The sequence below is a fragment of the Emys orbicularis genome, chromosome 18, assembly GCF_028017835.1.
Source record: "Emys orbicularis isolate rEmyOrb1 chromosome 18, rEmyOrb1.hap1, whole genome shotgun sequence".
Lineage (NCBI taxonomy): Eukaryota > Metazoa > Chordata > Testudines > Emydidae > Emys > Emys orbicularis.
Genome location: NC_088700.1, coordinates 13,665,142 through 13,688,166, shown reverse-complemented (window position 1 = coordinate 13,688,166; position 23,025 = coordinate 13,665,142). Strand labels below are relative to the sequence as shown.

The 23,025-nt window shown below is 46.4% G+C and overlaps 1 protein-coding gene across 6 annotated transcripts in view; it reads right to left on the bottom strand.

Annotated features, from left to right (window-relative positions):
* The window catches only part of DNM1 (dynamin 1), a 105,007-nt gene that overhangs the window by 47,087 nt on the left and 34,895 nt on the right, over nucleotides 1–23,025 (bottom strand). For 4 of the 6 annotated variants that reach the window (XM_065419024.1, XM_065419023.1, XM_065419026.1 and 1 more), the window contains exons 3-10: nucleotides 21,473–21,622; nucleotides 18,992–19,195; nucleotides 18,000–18,098; nucleotides 16,000–16,160; nucleotides 11,433–11,575; nucleotides 11,218–11,353; nucleotides 8,890–8,957; nucleotides 7,623–7,761 (exon numbers count right to left, since the gene is read on the bottom strand). In XM_065419024.1, coding sequence (XP_065275096.1) covers nucleotides 7,623–7,761; nucleotides 8,890–8,957; nucleotides 11,218–11,353; nucleotides 11,433–11,575; nucleotides 16,000–16,160; nucleotides 18,000–18,098; nucleotides 18,992–19,195; nucleotides 21,473–21,622 — 1,100 coding nt within the window. Of the gene's footprint in view, nucleotides 1–2,755; nucleotides 2,895–7,622; nucleotides 7,762–8,889; nucleotides 8,958–11,217; nucleotides 11,354–11,432; nucleotides 11,576–15,999; nucleotides 16,161–17,999; nucleotides 18,099–18,991; nucleotides 19,196–21,472; nucleotides 21,623–23,025 lie in introns of all 6 variants that reach the window. The other 2 variants (XM_065419025.1, XM_065419028.1) reach the window with 1 other exon arrangement.

The window sequence follows — 23,025 nt, the reverse complement described above, 5'->3', positions numbered from 1 at the left end:
GTAAATCTGTCCCTCAGGCCCTCAGAATTTCCCATCTTGATTCTGCAACATCTGTCTCCATTGCCCCCTCCAATCCATATAAAATGCTGCTGCTAAAGTCATCTTCCCTGCCAAACATCTTGACCATCTCTCTCTCTCTCTCATACACACACTTGGAATTCTGTTCTCCCCTCTGCTCCCCCATCCAATTCAAGCTTCTTGCCACTGTTTTCAAAGCTCTACATAGCTCTGCTCCCCATCCTTGTCAAGCCTCATTTTGTTCCACATCCTCTGCTCTGCTAATGGCGACAGCCTTGATGCTCTATTTATCAGCTTCTTATACCGTCATCTTTGTTGCTTCTTCCACATTGCCTCCTATGCATGGAAAACCCTTCCTGAACTCATCCACAAAGCTCCTATCCTCCCAGCATTTAGGTCCCCCTTAAAGACTCACTTCTGCTATGCTGTCTATGAAAAATCTAGTTGACATGTATATTAACTTAACTGCATTTTACCAAGATGAGGGTTAGTCCCACCTAAATCACTCTATTTATATGTTGTACCCCTCCCCCTAAACTCTATTTGAATGTCTGTCTGTCCTCAGATTGTGTGCTCCTTCGGGAAGGGACTTTCTTGTCTGCTTGAAAAGCACCTCACACACTGAGGGCACTGTCACAAGCAATATTAATAAATCACTTTAATAATAGAGATGCCCAATTCAAACCCGCCCCAAATCTGGATTTATAGGACAAAGACATTGGGCAAACATCAACTCCTCACCTTTGGTGGGATGAAGGGCTCGGATTTGAACTTGCCACTCCCGAGAGTCCAGGCATTTCCATCCTGATTCTGTAGATGTCTAAGCCAATTACACAGATGGAGGGAGCAACCTTGCACTGGCCAGGCATCAGAGCAAAGTTTTTTCCATCTCTAATTTTTAGAGACCAAATTCTGCAGTCCTTGCTCCAGCAAAGCTTCCATTGACTACAATGGGACCATCTCTAGATAAGGACTGTGAAAGGACTGCCAGATTCAGTCCAGGCCTAGCTTACAGGGGATTTTCTCTTCTTCCTCCCTCATCATCCCCTGGTGACAAGCTCTCTTCTGTCCCATCAGCTACATTTCCCTCTTGCCTCCATTCCTATTTTCTGTCGTTCGGAGGCCTGGACATGGCAATGCACATCCTGACTGTACAACTCCATTATTTCATCTCCACCCTAGAAAATCTCTACCTTCCCTTTCTTCCTCCAGTGCCAAATCTGTCCATCCTACCATGGCAAAACGGATTTCAGAATCTACAGAAGGTGGATGGGTAAGATCCCAGCCATGTGAGCAGGGTGCCCCACTGTAAGAAGTTAGTGTCCACTAACACTGAGGTTTTTCTTTTCCCCTCTACACTGATTTCTCTCCCCTGAAGACACAACTCCAATCAGAGACAGAAAAACATCAATGGAAACAAACCAAAATCACTACAAGAAAACATGGGGGGAGGAGGGGGAAGGATGGAGGAGTGTCTCCCACACTGAGCTGGAAAACAGGAGGACTCAGAGAGAGAAATCCTTTGGGATGGAGCAGCAGTGCTTGAGGGATGGCAATGACCAAAGTGCAGTAGCTGCCGAGATCAGCCCTGCTGAATACAACGAGGTCCCTTCATCTGCCAACCTCCAGCTCTTGCCATTCTGAGCTCTTAAATTTATACTGGATTCTCCCTTCTTTCCCACCCGTCTCTTTCTAATCCCTCCCCCCAAATCTGGTATTATATATGTTGGCCAGCCCAGACCCTCCAATGCAGAAAAGGGATTGTGGGTAATTTTTATAGAGGCTCCTAACTGGAACAAGAGACGCTGCTCCCTTTAACTCACCTGGCAGAGAAACTTGCCCAGCTGGGCCGGGGGGTGCAGGATTTTAGTCCTTCCTTGGCAAATTAATGTAGTCTACCTTTCTATTTAAAGAGGTGTGTGGCGCCCTCTACTGCACTGTACAGGCCTAGGAAACCAACCCACTTTCCACCAGACATATACTAGCGCATGTGTGATGGCCTCTACTTATTCAAATGGGTGGTCCCTTTCTCCACTTTGCTGCTCTTTAAGCTACCCTGGAATTTGCCTCCTTTCCTTTGCTTCGGGGCAGGGAAAAGCAGCACAAGATTCATCCTTCTCTCTTTACTAGCATAATCTTTAGAGTTAAAGATCAGCAGGAGGATGAGATGGAGAAGATATAGAGCTCTGTCGTCTGGATGGAGGCTGGGGTTATGCCCAATAATCCTGCAGAGAGGCCTGGATTCTTTTTATCTTTTAAGGCCTCTAACTTGTTTCCTTGTTCTAAGATGTTTGGATTTCCAGAGAGGCAGTGACAAAGGGACACAGAAAGGTTTTCAATGTGCAATCAGGAAGAGTAGGATGAGGGGCTTGCAAGGGGGTTTATTCTACACCGAGCTGCATGCCAAGGGGCTGGAGTGAGGAATAGGGGCTGGCTAGCAAACAATCAGCTGTATCCAGCTGACTTCTGAATTCATAGCAAAGAGATCCATCAGCTGGGGCCTGATCCCTCTTCCCTATTTTTCACACTGCTTGGATTCCTGTGGGCTGCTTCTTTCCATCAGATGCTTATTTATATAGTAGAACCTGACTTCCATGGCTGTTCTCCTTGTTCTCACCAGATTTGTTGTTGGTCCCCTGGTGTGAGCCCAGGCCCTGAAGGGTGTGAGGAAAGGGTATGTGTGTGTGAGAGAGAGGAGTGGTGCTTTGCCCTTTCTTTATGTTGTTGGTTTCTTTACCTTTTCGCTACTCTTTCTGATGGTGGATGTGAGCTCACTCACTACCATATCCACACACTTCAGACTCGGCTCCTTCAACTTCTGCACCTGCTTTTTCACTATGGCTTCAAAAGCGAGGTCAGGCGTGAAGAGACCCGTTCTGCACGGCGAGGGGCAGGGAGGGAAGAAGCAACAAGGAAGAAAGAAGAGCAAAGCAGACAGAGGCAGAGAGAGATTGAGAGAGTGAGCGAGAGAGAGAGCAGGAAAGGAAAAGAGAGAGAGAGAGAGAGAGAGGAAAAGAGAGAAGAGAAAAACACAAGGCAAAATGAGAAGTGAGATTTTGGTTCACTCCACAGATAAATCGAAGCAGGTGAGCATTGCTGCAGGGCCCATGTGCTGCCAAGTATCAGGGGATTCTACAGATGCATGGAAATGGCACAGTGGGAAGGAACAGACAGAGTAGGTGAAACCATGAGCTACAGAGCCCAACAAAATGGATGGCTGCATCCAGGAATCCCTCTCTCAGAACAAGCCTTCTCCACAGGCAATGAAGGCTGAATACACTGAGCCTCTCACTCTTTTCTTCGCCTGGGTCAGTCTCATTTCCCTCTGCTGTTCCATGGGTCTCTTCTCCTGCCTTTTTACCCACCAGCTTTATCCCTTTCTCGTTCTGCTTCCCGTAAGTTCCCCCTACTCCATTCCATCTAAAGCTGGACTGCATGGGGGTGGGGGCTGGGGGCAGTGGCACAAGTAGAATTTATTTCTTACCGGTACGCTGCACATAGGCAACTCATGGGAGGGACACAAGGGGGGGGGCGTGACCCTCCACATGACTCCTCCCCACTTCGCCCCCAGCCCGGGGCCCCCACACTCTCCCTGCCCCTCCCCATTCCACGTTACTTGTGTGTGTTGGGGGGAGACTCTGTCCTCCCGCTGTGCCAGATACAGACTTCTGAACCGCAGGGCTCTCTGGAACCGCAGCGGCAAAAGGAGCAGAATGTGGGGCGGCAGGGTGGCCCCACGCCAGCAGCTCCTCCAGCACAGCTGTACCGCCCCCAGCCCCACCTCCAGCCCTGTCCACTGGCACGGCTGTACCACCCCCAGCCCCACTCTGCCCCCAGCCCTTCCACACAGCTGCGTCTCCTGTCTGGGGTCTGTACAGCTCACCAGAGGACAGGGATGGGGCTGGGATGGGGGCAGTACAGCTGCGCTGGAGGAGTTGCTGGAGTGGGGCCACCAGGCAGCCCCATGTTCTGCTCCTGTGTCTTTCCGTTATGGCGTACCAGCAATAAATATCTTAATGGTGCAGCATACTGGACCGTATGGCCCTACTTGAACCACTGGCTGGGGGTGGGGCTAAGTTAAGTTTTGTCACTCGGGTTTCGGTTTTGCATAACCATGGGTGATATGGATTCAACTTCCTCACTCCAAGTTTCAGGGGTTCAGATAAACAGTTCCAGTTATGGCCTGTCTCTTTTCCCATTCCTCCTCTTTCCTGCTGTAGGGAAGGAAGTTGAGCCTTAACAATGAACCACATCGGTGAGGCCAGTGAAATGTATCTAAGTAATTAGGAAGGTGGGATCTTCCTATAGAGCTATCACAATTACCCCAAACAGCCTTCCTATTCCAGCCTATCTGAAGAAGATGTTGTCAGGTTGATTGAGGGACAACTTTCAGGGTTGTAAAAACACCAAACATAAGTTCAGTAGAAATGTTTCCATAATTATTTTTTAAAATCCCAATGAATACAGTTTTCCTGTTCCAGTGTTTGCAATTCTGACATCACAACACTGAGCTAGTGCATGGGAACCAGAAAGTGAAAGTGACTAGAAATTAAAATGAAACTTGGCCAGTCTATTTCAACGTCCCAGATGAGAGAAACACAGGGTGTAAACTATCAGCAGGAAGAGTGCAGCACAAATTAGATTTGTAACGTGTGACCAAGGTTAATCAAATTCAGGGGCTATTAATAACACACACAAGGAAATTTGTTTGTAAATAACTCATCATCTTTAACCTGACAGTGCCCCCTTTAAAGCTTCATCGGCTGGACAAGTGGTCTTTGTGCTGCACTGTCCCACAATGGCAGGGGCTAGTAGTGCCGGCTATGGATTTCCTGTGTTTCAAGGGATATTGTCACAGGACATTTTTCCTATTCAAACATACTGTGACTAAACCAGGGGTGCCTGGAGCTTCTGACCAATCCTTAGTTAGATTCACAGTGAATGTAAATCAACATAGCCCTATTGAAATCCACAGAGATTTGCAGATTTACAGCAGCTGAGAATCTGGCCCCTGGTCGTTAATATGGAAGTGCTGTCCAGAGATACTTCAACCCCAAACATACATCACTGCTCCATCTTGATCACAGCACCCTCTCCCATGCATTATGTCACTTACAGCTAATGTGAAAGGCTGCTCTATTCATGTTGGGATGTGTAATTTCCATAGTACCCATCTCCACCCAGGTGCACGTCTCAGAGTCTGGCAGGTTGCCAATGAAGCCCTTGTTTGGGTAAAGAGCGGGTGCCCTTAAAGTTAAAATGGCCCCTGCATGTCTCAGAAATCATGTTCCAGGTCTCACTGCCTATTCAGAGATTCAACCTGCCTGCTAAATTCAATATAGCCCCTTTAGATGTCTCATACAATATCTGAGTCAGGCTCAGTGAATGGAGCCTAGGAAAGGGACCCTCACACAAAATGTCCCTTTAGCTACCTGAACATTTTAATAACATCACCACTTTGTTTCTTTAAAGCAAACAATGTTACCACTCACACTTGTGCGTGCACACACACAACATGAACTGCAGCCAAACTCAATCTCAACTCCAAACTCAACTCCAAACTCAAGCCAAACTCTACGCCCAAGCCCGCTACACTAACAAGAAAACACCTTAAAAATTCTGATTCTTAACTGAGACGATGGTCTGACCCAATATTTCTTGCTATAACTGACTCCCTCCCCCAGCTAGATTTGTTCCTCTTTGTCCACCTCTTTCCAGCATTCCCTCTTTCTTTCCTATGTGTGTGTCACTCTGTGTACCACACCTGCCCTGTCTCCCTCACTCCATTAGAGGTGGCTGTGGAATACTGAGTTCCCGTCTTCTCTGTCCTATGGTCTCTTTCTGTCCTCCCTGATTTTTACATTTCCCTCTCTCTTGGGTACCATGTATCCTCGTGGAAGGAGGAATCTGTCCTTCATGTCTATAATAGAGATAATTTCACTACTGGTGTAAAGTCATTCCTCAAGGAAAAGGAAAGAGAAAAACAAGACTGTGAAGGTGGAGATAGAGAGAAATGGGAAGGGAAGAAAGAAAGACAGGGGAAATGATTCATAGGGAGGAAGAGGGCAGGAGTGATAAAGACTTAAATGATGATTGATGGATGGTAAAACTAACCAAGGGAGGATTAAGGGGATATGAAAAGTGGGCCCTTCAGATCCAGTTACTGGATGACTCTGGGTACTTGGCAGCCCAAAGGTCTTTGCTTACCTGTCACCAGCACTAAGGGCAATTTTCTGGGTGCTCCCCACAGCTACATACCTCAACAGAAGACAGCAGGATAGGAAAAGGAAGCTCCTCCCAGCATTCTAAAAACCTGAGGAATCTGTCACTGTCTGTCCACTTTGCTCTCCCAGTCTGGACTGGGACAAAGCACATGTATGTGAGCCTAAGCACCTCTGCAGAGACCTCCAGCCCCAAGCAATGCAGTCTCTTGCAGAGCAAACCTGAGTCTCATCACTCGCCCACCACCCTTTTTTTTTTTTTTTCTAAATTCAAGGTTTCAATCTCCCTTGGGAGCCTCCAGTAATGCCCTCACCCGGTTACCTGCTCCCAAATGGCCAGCAGTGATCCGACATACCAAGAGTCTCCAGTGCCCACGCTATCACACTCTGGCTGAGATGCCCTTTCACCAGGACCTGGACCTGTCTGAAGCAGCAGGCCATGGCTGAGAGGAATGGCAGGCAGTCTCCCCGTCTTTCTCACACTGCTTCTCAATATTAAATCTAAGCCCAAACTCAGACATGAGAATCGCAATATTTGAAGGATGGACAGAATTATGACTGGCTCTCTCCCACATCCCCACTGAAGCCCACAACAGTCAATCAGAACCCAGAGAATGAAATCTCCAGGGCACCCCCATCACAGCAGGAGGAAGGGAAAGGCAGGAACTCAGGTGAGAGTGGACACCTCCACTTTCCTTCTTCTCAGCCATTTACTGCTCCTTCAAAACAAGATACAAACCAAGCCAATCAGAAACCATGCCAAATTCCACAAGCTTAGGAACAGGGAAGCCCACAGCTTGATCATTCCACATTAGCAAAGCCTACTTCACCTTTGAATCTTGATCCTCCACATTTGAGAGTTTATGTACCCTTTTGCTCTGTGATGGTCAATCAGGGGCCAGATTGGATGATACCAAGTCCCTAGAAGTTCCCAGGGGAAATCTATATCCCAGACTCTGACTTGGAAATTAAAATCAGAAATTAAATTCAAATCAGGTATAAACCATCAGCCTCTAGAGGAAGAAATAACCTTGGCTGTTATAAAGAGTTAACGCTCATGTTAGAGAGACGGTGGAGGGGGTCGTGTTTCTGGAGTGGGCATGTGGGGGGAGACACCAATGTTCCAAAGACACCTCTAATGGAATGGTGGAGACTGGCAGTAACCCACTCCTATCAGCTGTCCCATCTCTTTCTGATTGGCTGGTTGGCTGGAATGCCCCAGGCTAGTATCACTCAGGTCTAGTCATGCTGCTGAGGAGGTGGTTAGAAACATCAAGTTTCAGTGCAGGCAGCTCCTTGCCCAGATCACAGTGCTGTGCTTCAGCCAGCGAGCAGATGGGCGGGCAGGTGTTAGCGTGTGAACTCCATGTTCCCTCCGGTTACCTTCTTGGTGCACTGTCTAACGGTATTGATTAACTCCGAAATGACCATGTCCACGCATTTCAGGCAAGGCTCTTTAATCTTCTTCACCTGCTTTTTCACAATGGTCTCAAAGGCCATGTCGGGCGTGAAAAGACCGGTTCTAAACACCCAGGGCGGGGGCAAGACAAGGCAGGAGGGAAGGTAGAGGGGGGCAAGGAGAATGTCACAGCATTACACACACATTTCAGAGCAGGCATTTGTATCACTGACACCCAGCTCGTTGGGCTGGAGGAATCATAAAATCTATGAACAAAACCTCACTGAAATCAATGGGAATGGAGGGTGCTCAACACTTCACAAAAATGGTCTCTTAGGTGAAAATGACCAACACAGGGACCAACACTAAGCTTATGTACCACTTCAGCCTTTAAGGCGGGGGCATTTAGGGTTTAATGCAGAGGGGTGAATATCACCCTTAGAGAGTTTCAAGAAACCCTTTCTTAATTATAATAAGGGAGCAATAAATACTAATAGTAATATGAGCCTGGCTAGATCAGATGGAATGAGCTGAAGGAGAAGAAAATAAACTTGTCACTATCTGATCACCTGCTTGCATTCTCCAGTGTTTAATAGGGATTCTGAGGGGTGCTGGGCTCCCACAGTCCCCACTGACCACAGGGGGAATTGCAGTATCTCAGCATCTCTCAGGTAAGGCTGCCTGTTAGGCATCATAAGCCACGCATCATTAATCTTCTCTAACACAAATGCAAAGATGTTAACTTATCACGCATTTGGGACTCGGTCGTGCAAAGTACTGAGCACCCTCAGCTCCCATTGAAGTCACTGATGGTTGAGTGTGCTCAGCACCAGCTTGCAGGATCGAGCCCTAGTAGATCTGGGAAAATAAATTAAAACAATATTATAAGAAATTAAAAAGGTGTATGGGGGTGTTTAGCATCCCTTCCTATGTCACTTCCTCTTACTACAATGTGATGTCACTTCCTCTTTCTCACACTCAGCACAGGAGATGGAAGAAAAAGGCTGATCACCAAGGCAATTTTACCTTTCAAGCTCCTGCAGCTCTCACATGGAAACAGAAAGCAAACTGATTTTGATGAACATTAGTACCTCCCAATACAAGGCTGTTCAGCTGTCAATGGCCCAGACAGGTGTTCCCTCCCGTCTGCTGACCTACCGTACCTCTGAAGTCTTCTCAACTTGGTTTGGAAGGTCTAGAGATATTTACAAGGCTGTGCAGTCGTGGGCCTGCCTAATGCATGATACATGCCTGATACCATGGATGTTCTTGATGGCGTAGCTGATCTCTCGCCGGAGCTCCTTCTCGTCAAACTCCATCTGCACCAGAAGAAAAGATTGTCAGAAGGGGCCTGGCAACCCATACAGCAGAGCACCATGCAGATACAGAGGAGAAGGCCCCTGCCAGGTCATGACTCAGCCTTGCAAGATGAAGATGTGAAGAAGGAGTGTGGCCTGTTGGCTGGAACACAGGAATGGGAGTCAGGAGATCAGGCTTCTGTTGCCAGCACTCACATGCTGTGTGAACTTCGGAAACCCAGCTTAGGGCTTGACTGTCAGTGTATGTCTACAGCAGGGGTCGGCAACGTTTGGCACGCGGCTCGCCAGGGTAAGCACTCTGGTGGGCCGGGCCAGTTTATTTACCTGCTGATGCGGCAGGTTCGGCCGATCACGGCCCCCACTGGCCGCGGTTCGCCACCTTGGGCCAAGGGGGGCGGCGGGAAGCGGCGCGGGCAAGGGATGGGCTGGCTGTGGCTTCCCACCGCCCCCATTGGCCCGGGACGGCAAACTGCGGCCAGTGGGGGCCGCGATCGGCCGAACCTGCCGCGTCAGCAGGTAAATAAACTGGCCCGGCCCGCCAGAGTGCTTACCCTGGCGAGCCGCGTGCCAAACGTTGCCGACCCCTGGTCTACACCCAAGCTGGAGTTGTAACTTCAGCTTGGGTAGATGTACACGTTAGCTCCAATTGAGCTAGTGTGATAAAAAGAGCAGTGTGGCCATGGTGGCATGGGCAGTGGGTCAGACTAGCTGCCCAAGGGTGTACCTAGGGTCTCAGATGGGACTGTACTCAGACAGCTAGCCTGTCCCGCCATCTGTGCTGCTGCAGCTACACTGCTATTTTTAGCATGTTAGCTCAATTGAAGTTCGCACGTGTCCATCTACCTGAACAGGAAAATATACCCCCAGCTCCAGTGGACACACCCTCAGAAGTGCTGCCCAGTTCTCACTGACTATACCAATGTCCTTAGAAACAAAGGACAAAGGGAATGAGAAACTAAAAATATAAAATGGTGTCCCAAATAAAATGTTTTCCCTTGCAAGGTTTGCGTGCGATCTCAGCAGCTGTTTTTTCCAATATACACATAAAAACTGGATTTCTCTCTCACATAGAAAAGTTAGAACATCATCAAACACAATGCAGGCTCTTGTCTTTCATTGACAAGGCCTCAGCATCTCATTCAAATGGAAAGGATCATAATTTAAATACTACCACTAAGTGAAAATACAGACAAGCTAACCCATAAGGGGAACAGATTGGCTCCTGCTTGATCTTCTGTTCTGAAAACCATCAAGGAAAGGTATTTCATCACCTTTTCCTCTGGAGTTTTTATACATTATATGCCAGATTCTCCCATAAAGTGGACCCTTGGTGTGTCTCCCTGCTAGTGCAATTTGTCCCCGGGCACCAATGCGTGCAATCCCAGGAGGACACCACAAGAAGATCCTCTGGTGGTGCTAAACCAACAAAGGGGCTTTTACACCACCCACTTCTTTGCTGCTCATGTAGAAGTGAAGATGTTAATGTGGTTGTAGCAAAGGAGGCATAGTTAGGATGTCCCTGCACCCCACTGATCCTTGGCTGTGTTTTCTACCCCTTGGGAGTGTTTAAGAGTCAGCGTAAGTTGGAGCAGCCCTTAGTCTGGTATTAGCTTGGCACATCGGGACCAGCCCTGCCCACAGCATCAATAGGATCAATGGAATGCAGTTTTCAGCTATCTCTGCATCTGCCCCCAAACTACACTGTGTGACTCTACCTTTCTACATGGACATTCAGCTGATCAGAGACTCTCTTTGGCTTGAGGTGAACAAACTAAAGCTTCAGCATTTGGGATTCATGTAATCAGAACAGTTAAGGTAAAACCCTTTTACATAACCAGGAAGAGAAAGTGAGGGAGCTCCTATGCTCTGCTACCAGGGCAGGAACTGAGGGAGGGGCCATGTTCAGATACTGGAAAGGGGGCTGAAGGAGAGGTCAGGCTCTGGCACGGGGTGAGGGCTGAGGGAGAAGAGAAGCCAGGATTGGAGGTGAGAGAGAAAGGAAGCGAAGAACAGAGAGGACTGGTGAAGGAAAAAGACAACAGCAGGTGAGAAAGACAGGTGAAGAAGAGAAAGAAAGCGATGAAGGTAAAGACAAGGTCAAGGAAAGAAGAAACGAATTAAAGAGGAGACAGCAGATGCAAAGGAGAAGAGATGAGAAATGAGCCAAGAAGATGGCAGCTGAGAAGGACAGGTGAAGAAATGACAGCAGGTAGAGAGAAAATAGGCAGGTAGGTGAGAAGGATAGGAGGGGGAGTGGTACCTTCACCAGTTCAAAGGGGAACCGCTCATGGAAGATGCGGTTGATCCTAGCTCCTCCAGACAGCTCGTAGGTATCAATCTGGTCACCGGAGCCTTCAATACGTTTCTCAAAGTCCACAGCAAACTGCTGGACCATCCTAGGCAGAAAGAGAAACGAATGGGGGAGATTGCCAGGTACACTTCTCCTTGGAGGGACACGCAGCAGGAGTCACTTACTGAAGCAGAGCTTTGGTCTTCCGGGCAGGATCATCAGGACGGAAGTTCTTGTACTCGTCCACCTCTTTCTCAATGGAGAGAAGCTGGCTCTGGAGTTTGTTTCGCAGGCCTGGCAGGGTGTCTCGGATGTGATTGGTCAGTTGCTGCAAAAGTAGAAGTTTGAGAAATGGGTTAAAAAGCCTGTGAGTTGTGACTGAACAGGGTTTGCTGACTCAGCAGAAGGGCAGCAACAAAATGGGCTTCTTCTCTGCGACAGGGGGGGTCATTAGCCCTGTGTGCCAGAATAGGCTACTCCTATGAGCCACAGGGCATCAGTCTTGTGTGGCAGAGTGGGCCAGTCCCACTGACTGAACTAGGTTTTGAGTGGGGAGAATGAATGAGATTATATCAAGGGGAAGCCATCACTGGACAGGTCATCTCTCCAGTATAAAGGAAAGAGCTAGGTTATGGATCTGTCTTTGGAAACTCCTAGGGCTTCCCTGCAATGCAGAGGTAGCAGAGAGACCAGGCAGAGCAGGGACAAAATCAATACCTGAAAATTTTTAGACAAATTGGCCCTGCCAAGGTTCAAATATGCATGAAAGGTTGATGAATAGCGCAGCAAGGTCTATTATGTGGACATAATGGGGTTGTCATGTTTCAAGAAGAAAAGGAGGTTGGTTTCTTTTGACAGTCCAGTGTCCATCTATTTAGGTACTTATCTGGCCCTCATCACCATACTATCTGAGAGCCTTGCAATGCCCCTGTGAGGTAGGGATATCTGGCTTTTACAGACAGGGAACTGAGGCATAAGGTAGTTTTAGGATTAAGCCCTAAAGTCTTAGGTTGAGCAGAGACTTGAACTCAGGTCTCCTGAGTTGAACTGCAGTTTACCCAGTCTCATGTAGCTAGGCAGTGCCCTTTTCAGAAGGCCATCAGACACAGAACTATACTAGGTAGGAGAAGTACATAGTAATAATATTCTATACTTCCCTAGCACCTTTCAACAAAGGATCCTAAAGCACCCACAAACATTGACTAACTGAGCCTCACAACTCCCCTTTGAAAGGGAAATAATTTGTGCCCATTTTACAGATTTATTACTGCTCTGGGGTAAAGGACAAGAAAAATTAAAATTATGTTTATTTCCATAAAGCAGCCAAACAAAGGGGACTTTATTTCCATTTTGGGGGTGGATTTGGGAACGTATTTTACTGCAACTTCTTTAAGCTTATCCATAAACGTCTCAGACCTGCCAAATCGGACTCATCTGAGGACACCTGGTAAAGTGTCCCATTTAAGAGGATGAAGGACTTTGCTGTGCGAGTTTCAGCATCTTTAAAGCCCTAAAATTTTAAACTTTTAAACTGTGGGCCCTGCTGGAGTCGGGACAGGATCTGGGTTGGCTCTGAACTTCTTGTTTTAGGCTTTGATCCTGTCAACATGACAGAGTTAGTCAAAAAAAAATTGATCAATTTTGAAATATTTTTTTTAATAGGAAACAAAAATGTTCATAGAAAATTTCCAGGTCTTTTTAATTTTCCAGTTTTTCAACAACAAAATCAGGTTTGACTGTCAGGTTTTCATTCAAAAATGGAAAATGTCTACAATTTTTTTAAAAAAATAGTTTTTGCTAAATATTTTGTGGAGAATGCTTACCATTTCCCGACCACATGTTTAACTTTGAAGCCAATGGGACTACAAACATGCTTAAAGCTAAACACGTAGCTAAGTGGCTGCAGGATCAGGGCCTTGCTGTTTCCTTTACAATCTTGCCAATAAACAGATGCAAATGGCTGCCAGACACAAGCACTGAACAGGAAATAGCCGGCACTGGCTCTCCCTGGCCACAGGGGCCGCTGTTGCACCAGCCCGTGGGCAGGGAGACCGTTTCTCCTCCTCTCAATGCTCCCCCTGCCAGTGCCCAAGGTGGATCCTGTGGTGCTGGGGAGTGGGAGGAGGCAGCGGCTTCAGGGCCTTGTTGCCTGGGCTGGGAGGGGACAGAATGGGGGATGGGAGCCCAGGACCCCCTTTGCGGCCTGGCTCCTCATTCTGTCCCCCCCGGCCTGGCTCTGCTTGACCGTGGCTCCCTCAATCTGTATCCCCAGCCCAGACCCCTTGAGCTCCACCCTGGCTCTCCTTGAGCCTCTGCCCCCCAGCCTCTGTGCCCCCAGCCTCGTTCTTGAGCCTCTGACCCCCAGCCTCTGTGCCCCCAGCCTCGTTCTTGAGCCTCTGACCCCCAGCTTAGTTCTCCTTGAGCCTCTGCCCCCCAGCCTCTGTGCCCCCAGCTTAGTTCTCCTTGAGCCTCTGCCCCCCAGCCTACTTCTCCTTGAGCCTCTGCTGCCCCTCCTCCATTCTGTCCTTCCAACCTAACCCGCTTGGGCCCATGCTCCTCATTCTATGTCCCTGGACTTTTCCCCCTTGGAGCCTCTGTTCCCCTGACTTGCAGCTCACCCTCCCATGTCTGAGTTGGTCTCTCCACTCCCGGATAAACTCTGTGCACAGGAACCTCCTCCACCACGTCCGCACTGGAACATGCCAAGGTAAAGGCCTTTATCACTGTATCCCAGTATTCCTTTGACAGTGGCTATCTATGATGTTCGTCTCTAGCACAAGGGAAGGGGGGACCTGAGCCTATTTACTTTGATAGAAATGGGGTGTGTGGTGAATGGTTTGAAAGCCACAGCTACAACGTCATATGGTCAACTGGAATTTAAAAAAAACCTGACTAATCACAAGAAATTCCAGTTTTTGACAATCCTGTTTAAAAAATGTCCAGAGTAAATATCCAGAATTTGATTCAATTCCTTTAAAACAAATTGCATAGGTTTTTGTCTCCTCCTCTCCTCATGTACCTGAGGGGTCTTTCCAGCAAGGGAGAAGAAGCGGATCTGAGAGCAACATTATCGGATTGCTAATGCATGAGATGGGAAGTACAACTGATCCTCAGCAAAACAGGGAAACTGATGACTAGGGCTGCACATTTGTCACTGCAGTTTTATTAAAAAATCAGGGAGCAGTCACTGTAAATGTAGTAAAAGTCACAGGTTACTAAATTTACTGCGACTGCTCCCTGAGCTTTGATTAAAAATGCCCTCCTCCCCCTGCCTAGTGGGCACTGACCACCTACAACAGCATGTTCCACCCAGGCACTGCAATCCTAATCCTGCTTGGTGAGTTGGGGCAGGTGGGACAGGACAAAACATGAATGGTGCTGCGACCTGGTGCTCCAGGTTCCAACGGTCTGAGCAGGGAGCTGGGTTCAGGGCCACAGAATAGGAGCCACTGGGCTTGCTCTCCAAACCACCCTCCCCCCCCGGGGCCCGGTGACCCACTGTTTGGGAAAATCATGGACAGGAAAAAAAAGACACGGACAAACAGAAAAATTATGGTATGCATGACGTTTTTCCACCCATGACAAACCTACAGCTCTACTGATAATACGCAATGTGTTTTTATCTATTTGTGTATCTTAGGGTTTTATACTGCCACCCATCATTATACTATGAGTACCCAAATTAGTAGCAATAGCAAAGTCCCTAGAAGACTCCATGGAGTCTCTGGCACTTTTCCCTTTTTGGGGTCAAAACACTGTTTGAGGGAGAGTTTTTAGTTTTGATTTTTTTTTAATCTTTAAGATTTTTATTAATTTCTCTCTCTCTTTATTTTTTGAGTTGGTAGGGGCTTAGAGGCAGAAGGAGGAGTCAATGCTGTCTCATTCTTATGGTGAAAAGGCTTTTTTAAAAAAGATTTTTTCACAATTTCAAATATACCAATCAGAAAAAATAGAGAAAAGTACATACGCTTTTGCTAACTTCTTTCAGTTCTACTGATCTTGGGTGTAATTGAACTATAGCAATTAAAAAATTGTCAGACAAATGCGATTTGCAAGTTGATGGTGTCCCCTTAAATCTTAACATATGAGGTTTTGGTTTTTATAGTTTCCTCCATTGGATGTGTCCCAGGAGAAGGTAGCCCTCCAGACATATTAGAATCTTATCCGAATTAATTTATAAAACAATTTTCTGATAGGCATCATTTTTAATTGAACATCCAAATCATTTTAATTAATATTACAGGACTACAGGAAATGCAATGATCTCTTGAAGCTAAAAAACCCCACAAACATGATAGGCCAAGTTCTGCTCTTATTACAGTGGTGTAAATCAGGAGGAATTCTACTGGTGTAAATCCAGATTAATGCCATTGACTTCAGTGTACTTACTCTGGATTTATACCGATGTTACTGAGAGCAGAATTTGGCCTTTTGTGTTTAGTGCATGAACTTGATTTTCAGCCCAGAGGAAAGTGTTTCATTATATCAGGATATTTGAGTCAGGCACAGTTTAGTGGTCCTGTACTGACATTCTCTCCTTTTGTGAGCTTGGGCAAATCAGTTAGCTGTTCTATGCCTCAGTTTCAGAGCATTAAAACAGGGACAGTAATCATGTATCGATCCATTGTGAGTATTCATTAATTCACGTTTGCCAAGTGCTCTAGGAGTCTTTAGTATTGTCATGATCTCCGAGTAACCCTGGGTGACAGCCCCATTCTCTGTCTGTTCTCTGTAGCCAGCTGCTACCTTTACCTGGTTCAACACTTTCTGCAGATAGGGGGTGCCCATGCGTTCAGCCATATGTCTGTAGGATGGGTGGGAGAGAAAGAACTTCCTCTCTGCAGCCAGTGCAGCCTGAATGTCCTTCTTGCCATCAATGTCCTTCTGACTTCTGTTGACCACACCGATGTAACCTACCAGTGAAAAGACCAAAAGTCAGATGGCAGCACGGCAGAAGTGCGGAAACATTGGACACAGCCGGGAGACAATCCAGGGTATGGAAAGCCTGCGATATGACACTAGGAGAGGAGGGCAAAGGGGAATCTAAGTTCGAAAAGGGTGATTCTGCACTTGGACTCCTGGTAATGGAAGGAGGGGGAGACCCCACTGATAACTGGAACCATTAGAAACCAGTTGAAAAATGTAAACTGGAAATTCCACTAGGCTCTGATACCTGGGAAGGAAAAGAGAAGGCAGGTGGAGAGCTGCAGTCACTACTGCTAACCAGCTAAGATTTGTGAATCTCCCATTATATTTATTTATTATTGCGTCCCCTCCCCAATGCAATTATTTTTCTCATCCACCTGTTAGGCCTTGTCTTCTAAACTGTAATCTCTTTGGGGCAGGAGCTGTCATTTATTTTATCTTTGTATTGCCCCTACCCAATCTGATTGTGTCCTTTAGGGCAGTGGTTCTCAACCTTTCCAAACTACTGTACCCCTGTGAGGAGTCTGATTTGTCTTGCGTACCCTCAAGTTTCACCTCACTTAAAAACTACTTGCTTACAAAATCAGACAAAAATACAAACGTGTCACAGCCACACTATTACTGAAAAATTGCTTACTTTCTCATTTTTACCATATAATAAAATACATTGATTGGAATATAAATATTGTACTTACATTTCAGTGTATGGTATATAGAGCAGTATAAACAAGTCATTGTATGAAATTTTAGTTTGTACTGACTTTGCTAGTGCTTTTTATGTAGTCTGTTGTAAAACTAGGCAAATATCTAGATGAGTTGATGTACCCCCTGGAAGACCTCTGCGTACCCCCAGGGGTAAACATACCCCTGGTTGAGAACAACTGCTTTAGGGCTACCACTGTATAAATAAGGCTTCTATTTTTATTGTTTATTAATTTAGTTTTTCAAGGTTTATTTTTAGCAACTTTTAAGTTTTATGCATGTGTCCAAAATAGAGGTGTTCTCTTTGTGTATATGGAAATGAGTAATGTCTATTATATACATTAGTATATCTACTACATACGGTAATATATACTGTAATGAGTAATCTCTTTATAATGTTCCCTAGTTCGCTTTAACATAGCACTCATTCAAACAGCACTATGTTAAAGTGCACTAGGGAACCTTTAGTGCACACCAGCAGGGTCTACACAGACTAATTAATGCACAGCATGTTAGTGTGCTTCAGAAGTCACCCATTACTGCTTCCTGTAGACCAGCCCTTCAATACAAGTAACCATTTCCGGTGTTTCTCCAGTGGTGTTGGATAAACACCAGTTTAATTCTTTTTATCAGGGGTGTTTTATCTGTGTTGACCAATTATAATGAAAAATCAAAAGCCCTAAATATAAATGTTAAAGAAAAAGAGAGCCCAGATTCTGATATCTGGGAAGGAGGGGTGAGACCCAGGTTGCCATGTCTACAACTTTTCTTCCATAGAAAAAGATATATCACAGAGAACAGGATTCTGCTTTTGGGTTCTGGCTGCCAGGACTGCATACTGAGGTACAAATACTCTTGGGAAGGGATTCCCTGCAGAGGAGCATGGCACATTTACCCTTACAAAGAGGTAGGGAGGTTGGTTGTTCTCTCTTGGAACTGAGGGACCTCTTTTTCCAGTTTGGAACTGAGGGGCCCAATGATTTAACATCAGGTTTGGGGCAGATATTCTATCAGAGAGGAGAACACTGTTGTGGCACAGGTTCTGGGGAATGTTGGAGGAAGGGGATGGGACCAGGGGGAAAGAAGGGAGGAGAATGAGGAGGAAATGAAAAGGGGATCCATACCTCTTCGAAGGGGAAGTAACTTGTTTTCTAGCACATCTCGTGCATCGGTTCCTTCATCCATGAGGTCCAGTTTAGTGATGACTCCAATGGTGCGTTGGCCTATGGGGGCACAAGCAGACATGGTTAACTTGAACCAACAACAGTTCCTGTAAACTATTTGGGCAGAGGAAGCACTGCAAATTACCTGACTGGGTTCCACAAGGGCTCTTGAACTCAGCGCATGGGACTTCCAGCGCAGGGTTTGGGAGAGAGGGGACTGGAGCATACCAGTGTGGTGGGAGGGGGGAGGCTGATTCTGAGATACCCCCATTCTGGGCTACAGCAGAGAGGGGGCTTAGTGCAGATGGCTTTACCTAACAGGCCTATCCCCTTTAGGGAGAAGTTGGGTGACTGAAGGGTGGGAAGCCTTTTTCCTCACTGGAGGGAGAACCAGGAACTTCTAGAACAGGGGTCAGCCTCAGCAACCTTCGGCACGCAGCCCATCAGGATAATCCGCTGGTTGGCCGCAAGACATTTTGTTTACGTTGACTGTCTGGAGGCACGCCCCCCGCACCTCCCAGTGGCTGTGGTTCACTGTTCCCAGCCAATGGGAGCTGCAGGGGGCCGTGCCTGCAGACGGTCAATGTAAACAAAATGTCTTGTGGCCCGCCAGCGGATTACCCTGATGGGCCGCATGCCGAAGGTTGCCGACCCCTGTTCTAGAACAACAGCCCATGTGGAAGCAACCTCAACAGGATTTGACAGGGTACTGCCATAGGAGTCTGTGTGTTGAGCATGTCACTGCCTTGATGATTGGAGGGTGCATGGGTTGAGAACACCACTGTCTCAGGGGGTTGTGTGAACTGGGCAAGAGCTATGTGTGTTGGGAAGACTGTTTCTTGAGCAGGGGAACACGTCTTTGGCATACACCATTACTCATGTCCAGGGACAAGGGAGAACCAGATCTAGTGCCAGAAGTGCCATGCTAAAACAAAAACAGAGGCTGGATTTACCTTGAGGGTCAACCTCCTTTGCGATCTTGAGGGCATCAGAGTTGGCGAGATCAGAGTTGGCTGGGGATACAGCCAGGATGAGGCAGTTCTCTTTGGTGACGAATTGCATGAGCATTTCCCGGATCTGGAACTCAATGTCAAGTGGCTGGTCCCCCACTGGGACTTTTGTCATCCCCGGTAGGTCCACAAGTGTCAGACTCAGGACTAGACAAGGGAAAGGAGAAGAGTAAGGGTCCCAATAAGGGTAGCTTGTTCTGTTTATGAGAGGCATCTGTAAATTTAAAATGGTTACCTACTACACGGATAGGCATGATAGATACATACATATAACTCAGCCAGCAGCACCCAGAGTCTCATGCAGCCCAGAAAAAAGTAAAAAAAAAAATTTTCCTTTTTGTTAGTGGTGAGAGCAGTGGACTGGGACTCAGGATTCTATAGGTTCTATTCCCAGCTCTGCCACTGGCCTGCTGTGACCTTGGGCAAGTCACTTCATCTCTTTCTACCTCCGTTTTCCCATTTATAAAATAGGGATGATGACACTGATCTCCTTTGTAAAGTGCTGTGTGCTACTGATGATGAAAAGTGAATTATAAGGGCTAGGTATTATTATTAATAATAATCATATTACTAGAGAAGTAGTAGCTATCAGGTCTAGTAGTCAGAGCAGGGGACTAGGAGCCAGAAGACTGGGCAATATTCCTGTCTTGTGTCTAGTGGTTAGGGCGGGGGAGTGGGACACAGGATTCCCGAGTTCTAGTCCTGTTTCTGCCACTGACTGTGTGACCCTGGGCAACTTATTTCTCATCTCAGAGCCTCAGTTCCCTATCTGTAAAATAGGGCTAATAACATTGACCAGTCTTTCTTAGTTGTTTTGCAGTTTAAGGAGCTTTGAGATCCCTGGATGGAAGATGCCAGAAAGGGACAAGAGATTATCAATACAAATATTTTGCTGTGTATTAATATCTGTTATGCAGCAACTTCTGAAAGGCTTTTATTTGCCACATCCTAGTCTCTTCAATCTCCTCCTGCCAAGGCATCTCAGTGTAAAGTGGGAGACCCTCCTTTCGGTATGGCTGATGTCTGCACACCATCAGTCATTCCTGCTCAAGGGCCAAACAGTGCATATACTACTAGAAACTTCAGGAGCATCTCCCATCTCCGGTGCAGTAAAGAGGTGTTGGGGGAAGAAAGACAGAGATACAGTGAGAGAGGGCTGACTTTCAGTGAGCCATTCACTCCATCTCCATTTTGTATGGCAGTAAACAATGCTCATAGGCTCATTATATACAGGAATAGGGCCCATATTATATTATGCCATTGATTTTGGTGGGGGATTCTGCTTAAAAAAGACAATGGTGTGACATGATTCCAGATTTCCTATCAGCTTTTAAATCTGAACAGCCGCTTGAGCATCATTTGGAGGTGGCAATTCATTGCTGCAGTAGCAGTTAGTCAGGTAAGCGATGTTGAGAAAAAGCCAAGCACAGGATGATTAACCACCTATAGGGCCATGTCCTGCAATCCTTACTCAGGCTAATGTCCAAATATCTATGACAGGAGTTTTGCCTGAATAAGGGCTATGGGACTGGGCCCATTAAGATTAGGGCCAGAATGCAACAGGTAAAGAACTGGAGCACAGGCAACAAGAGACTCTGTCTTTAAATCAGTGATTCTCCAACCTTTTCCTTCTGTGGAGCACATGGAGAGACCTTCACCATCTGTATTCTGACCACCATACATCCCCTGATCATAGTCTGAGAACAGCTGATTTAAATGTTAAAAGAAAACCCAACAGAGGTAATCGTGGAGTAGCACTGGCAGATTATGAAGGGAGAGTTCCCAGCAGCCATTTAGGCTTATAGAATTATTTAGTATCTCGATCAAGTAGAAAATCTCATCAACTATAAAGTCTTTAGAAAATCCTTAGTGGTCATTCAATCTTTATTTTTTCTGGACAGGGAGCTAATCTAAACCCATTTCAAATCCCACACCCCCATTCCCCTATACCATAGCATCTCTCCTTTCCACCAATGGAGTGCTGGATGTGGTGCCCCTTTGAAGTCTATCAGTGCAGCCTTTGTGTGAACTGGGGGAATCACTCGAGAGCCATGCAAGGTGCTCCTTTCCCCCTAGGAGCTGAGCATGCTGTCTCCACAGCAATCCCAGTCCCTACAAACCTGGCACAGCAGGATCCCATTTGAGTCTGGATCTTGGGTCCAGCATGGGGCAACACAGTGTACTCTTGCCAGATAGCTGAGTGAGTTGTCACAATGTGGTCAAAGGGCTGGAGATTGGTTCAGCATGGTCCAGCCTGTTGTGCGGATTTGTGAGCAAAGAGTCTGCAAGCTCTCACAGCAGCCATTTCTTTTCTTACTACCTTCGCTCCAAGACAGAGCAGCATCAAAGTGCAGAGTCAACCCCACCATTCTGCTCCCCCGTCCCTCCCAAATACTCCAGTCTTGGATGTTGTACAGTACTCACCGTGGGGAGAGTAGACCCGGAGGTTGATGGGGACAGAGGAAATCCCCTTGTTGGAGCCGGTAACCCGGTCTGTCTCAGCCTCGATCTCCAGACGTATTTCTTCGAAGTCGGTGAACTTCTTCCCTTTGCAGTGTAGAAACTCTCCAAATTCTAGTCAAACAACACCAGAAAGTTACAGATTGTCCCTGCTGGGCTGAGGAAACCGTCAAAAGGGATAAGCTGTGGCAAAGGTCTCAACCTCTAGTGCCAGGAGGCTAGCAAAGAGGAGGTAACTAAGGTACTACGATCACTACCAACAGCTGAGGGAATCCCTTTCAGCTCAAGCCAGAGAGCTGCTGATCCTCAGTTCGTGTCCCAGCAGGGATAGAGCCCTCCCCTTGATATCCAATTAATGATTCAGGTCTTCCTCTGTTGAAACCAAGGCAGCTAAATCTACACCTGTCTGCAGGGATAAACACCATGCACACAGTGCAGTGGAACACAGTGTTTAGTGTTGTGTGATCAGTGTCTAGCACTTTGTTAGAGTGTTGGGGTAAATATGGTGTCATCCTCTAGTGACGAGAGGACCAAATTTCTGCTTACCAGTTACTTGAGGAGTAGAACTGCTGCTTTACAGATCTGAGAAACACAGGCTGGGATAAGTATCCCACACTCTCAAGCACTAAGAACTCAATTCTGCCATTGACTCACACCCAGCAGTCCCACTGATTTCAATGAGAATTCTGCACAGGGAACATTGGCAGGGGCTGGCCCTAAGTTACTGGCAGAAAAGATTCTCCTTGTATCTTCATGGCGAAACTTCAGTTCCCACTATGCCTGTCTTAGTTACAGCAGAAGAGTCAATTTTAGCTAATGTGCTCCTGATGTAAATAACTAAGCCCAAATGTCTTTTCTTTTTCTGTAACTGACACTCTGATGCTTAGTTCTCAACACATTTAAATTACATTACAGTAGAACCTCAGAGTTATGAACACCAGAGTTACAAACTGACCAGTCAACCACACACCTCATTTGGAATGAGACTTATGCAATCAGGCAGCAGCAGAGACAAAAAAAAAAGTGTGTACAGTACTGTGTTAAATGTAAACTACTAAAAAAAAGGCAAGTTTTTTAAAAAAATATTTGACAACTTAAGGAAACTGTTTCTGTGCTTGTTTCATTTAAATTAAGATTGTTAAAAACAGAATTTTTCTTCTGCATAGTAAAGTTTCAAAGCTGTATTAAGTCAATGTTCAGTTGTAAACTTTTGAAAGAACAACCATAATGTTTTGTTCAGAGTTACAAACATTTCAGAGTTATGAACAACCTCCATTCCTGAGGTGTTCATAAATCTGAGGTTCTACTATAGCAGGGGTCGGCAATCTTTCAGAAGTGGTGCGCTGAGTCTTCATTTATTCACTCTGATTTAAGGTTTCGTGTGCCAGTCATACATTTTAACGTTTTTAGAAGGTCTCTTTCTATAAGTCTATAATATATAACTAAACTATTGTTGTATGTAAAGTAAATAAGGTTTTTAAAATGTTTAAGAAGCTTCATTTAAAATTAAATTAAAA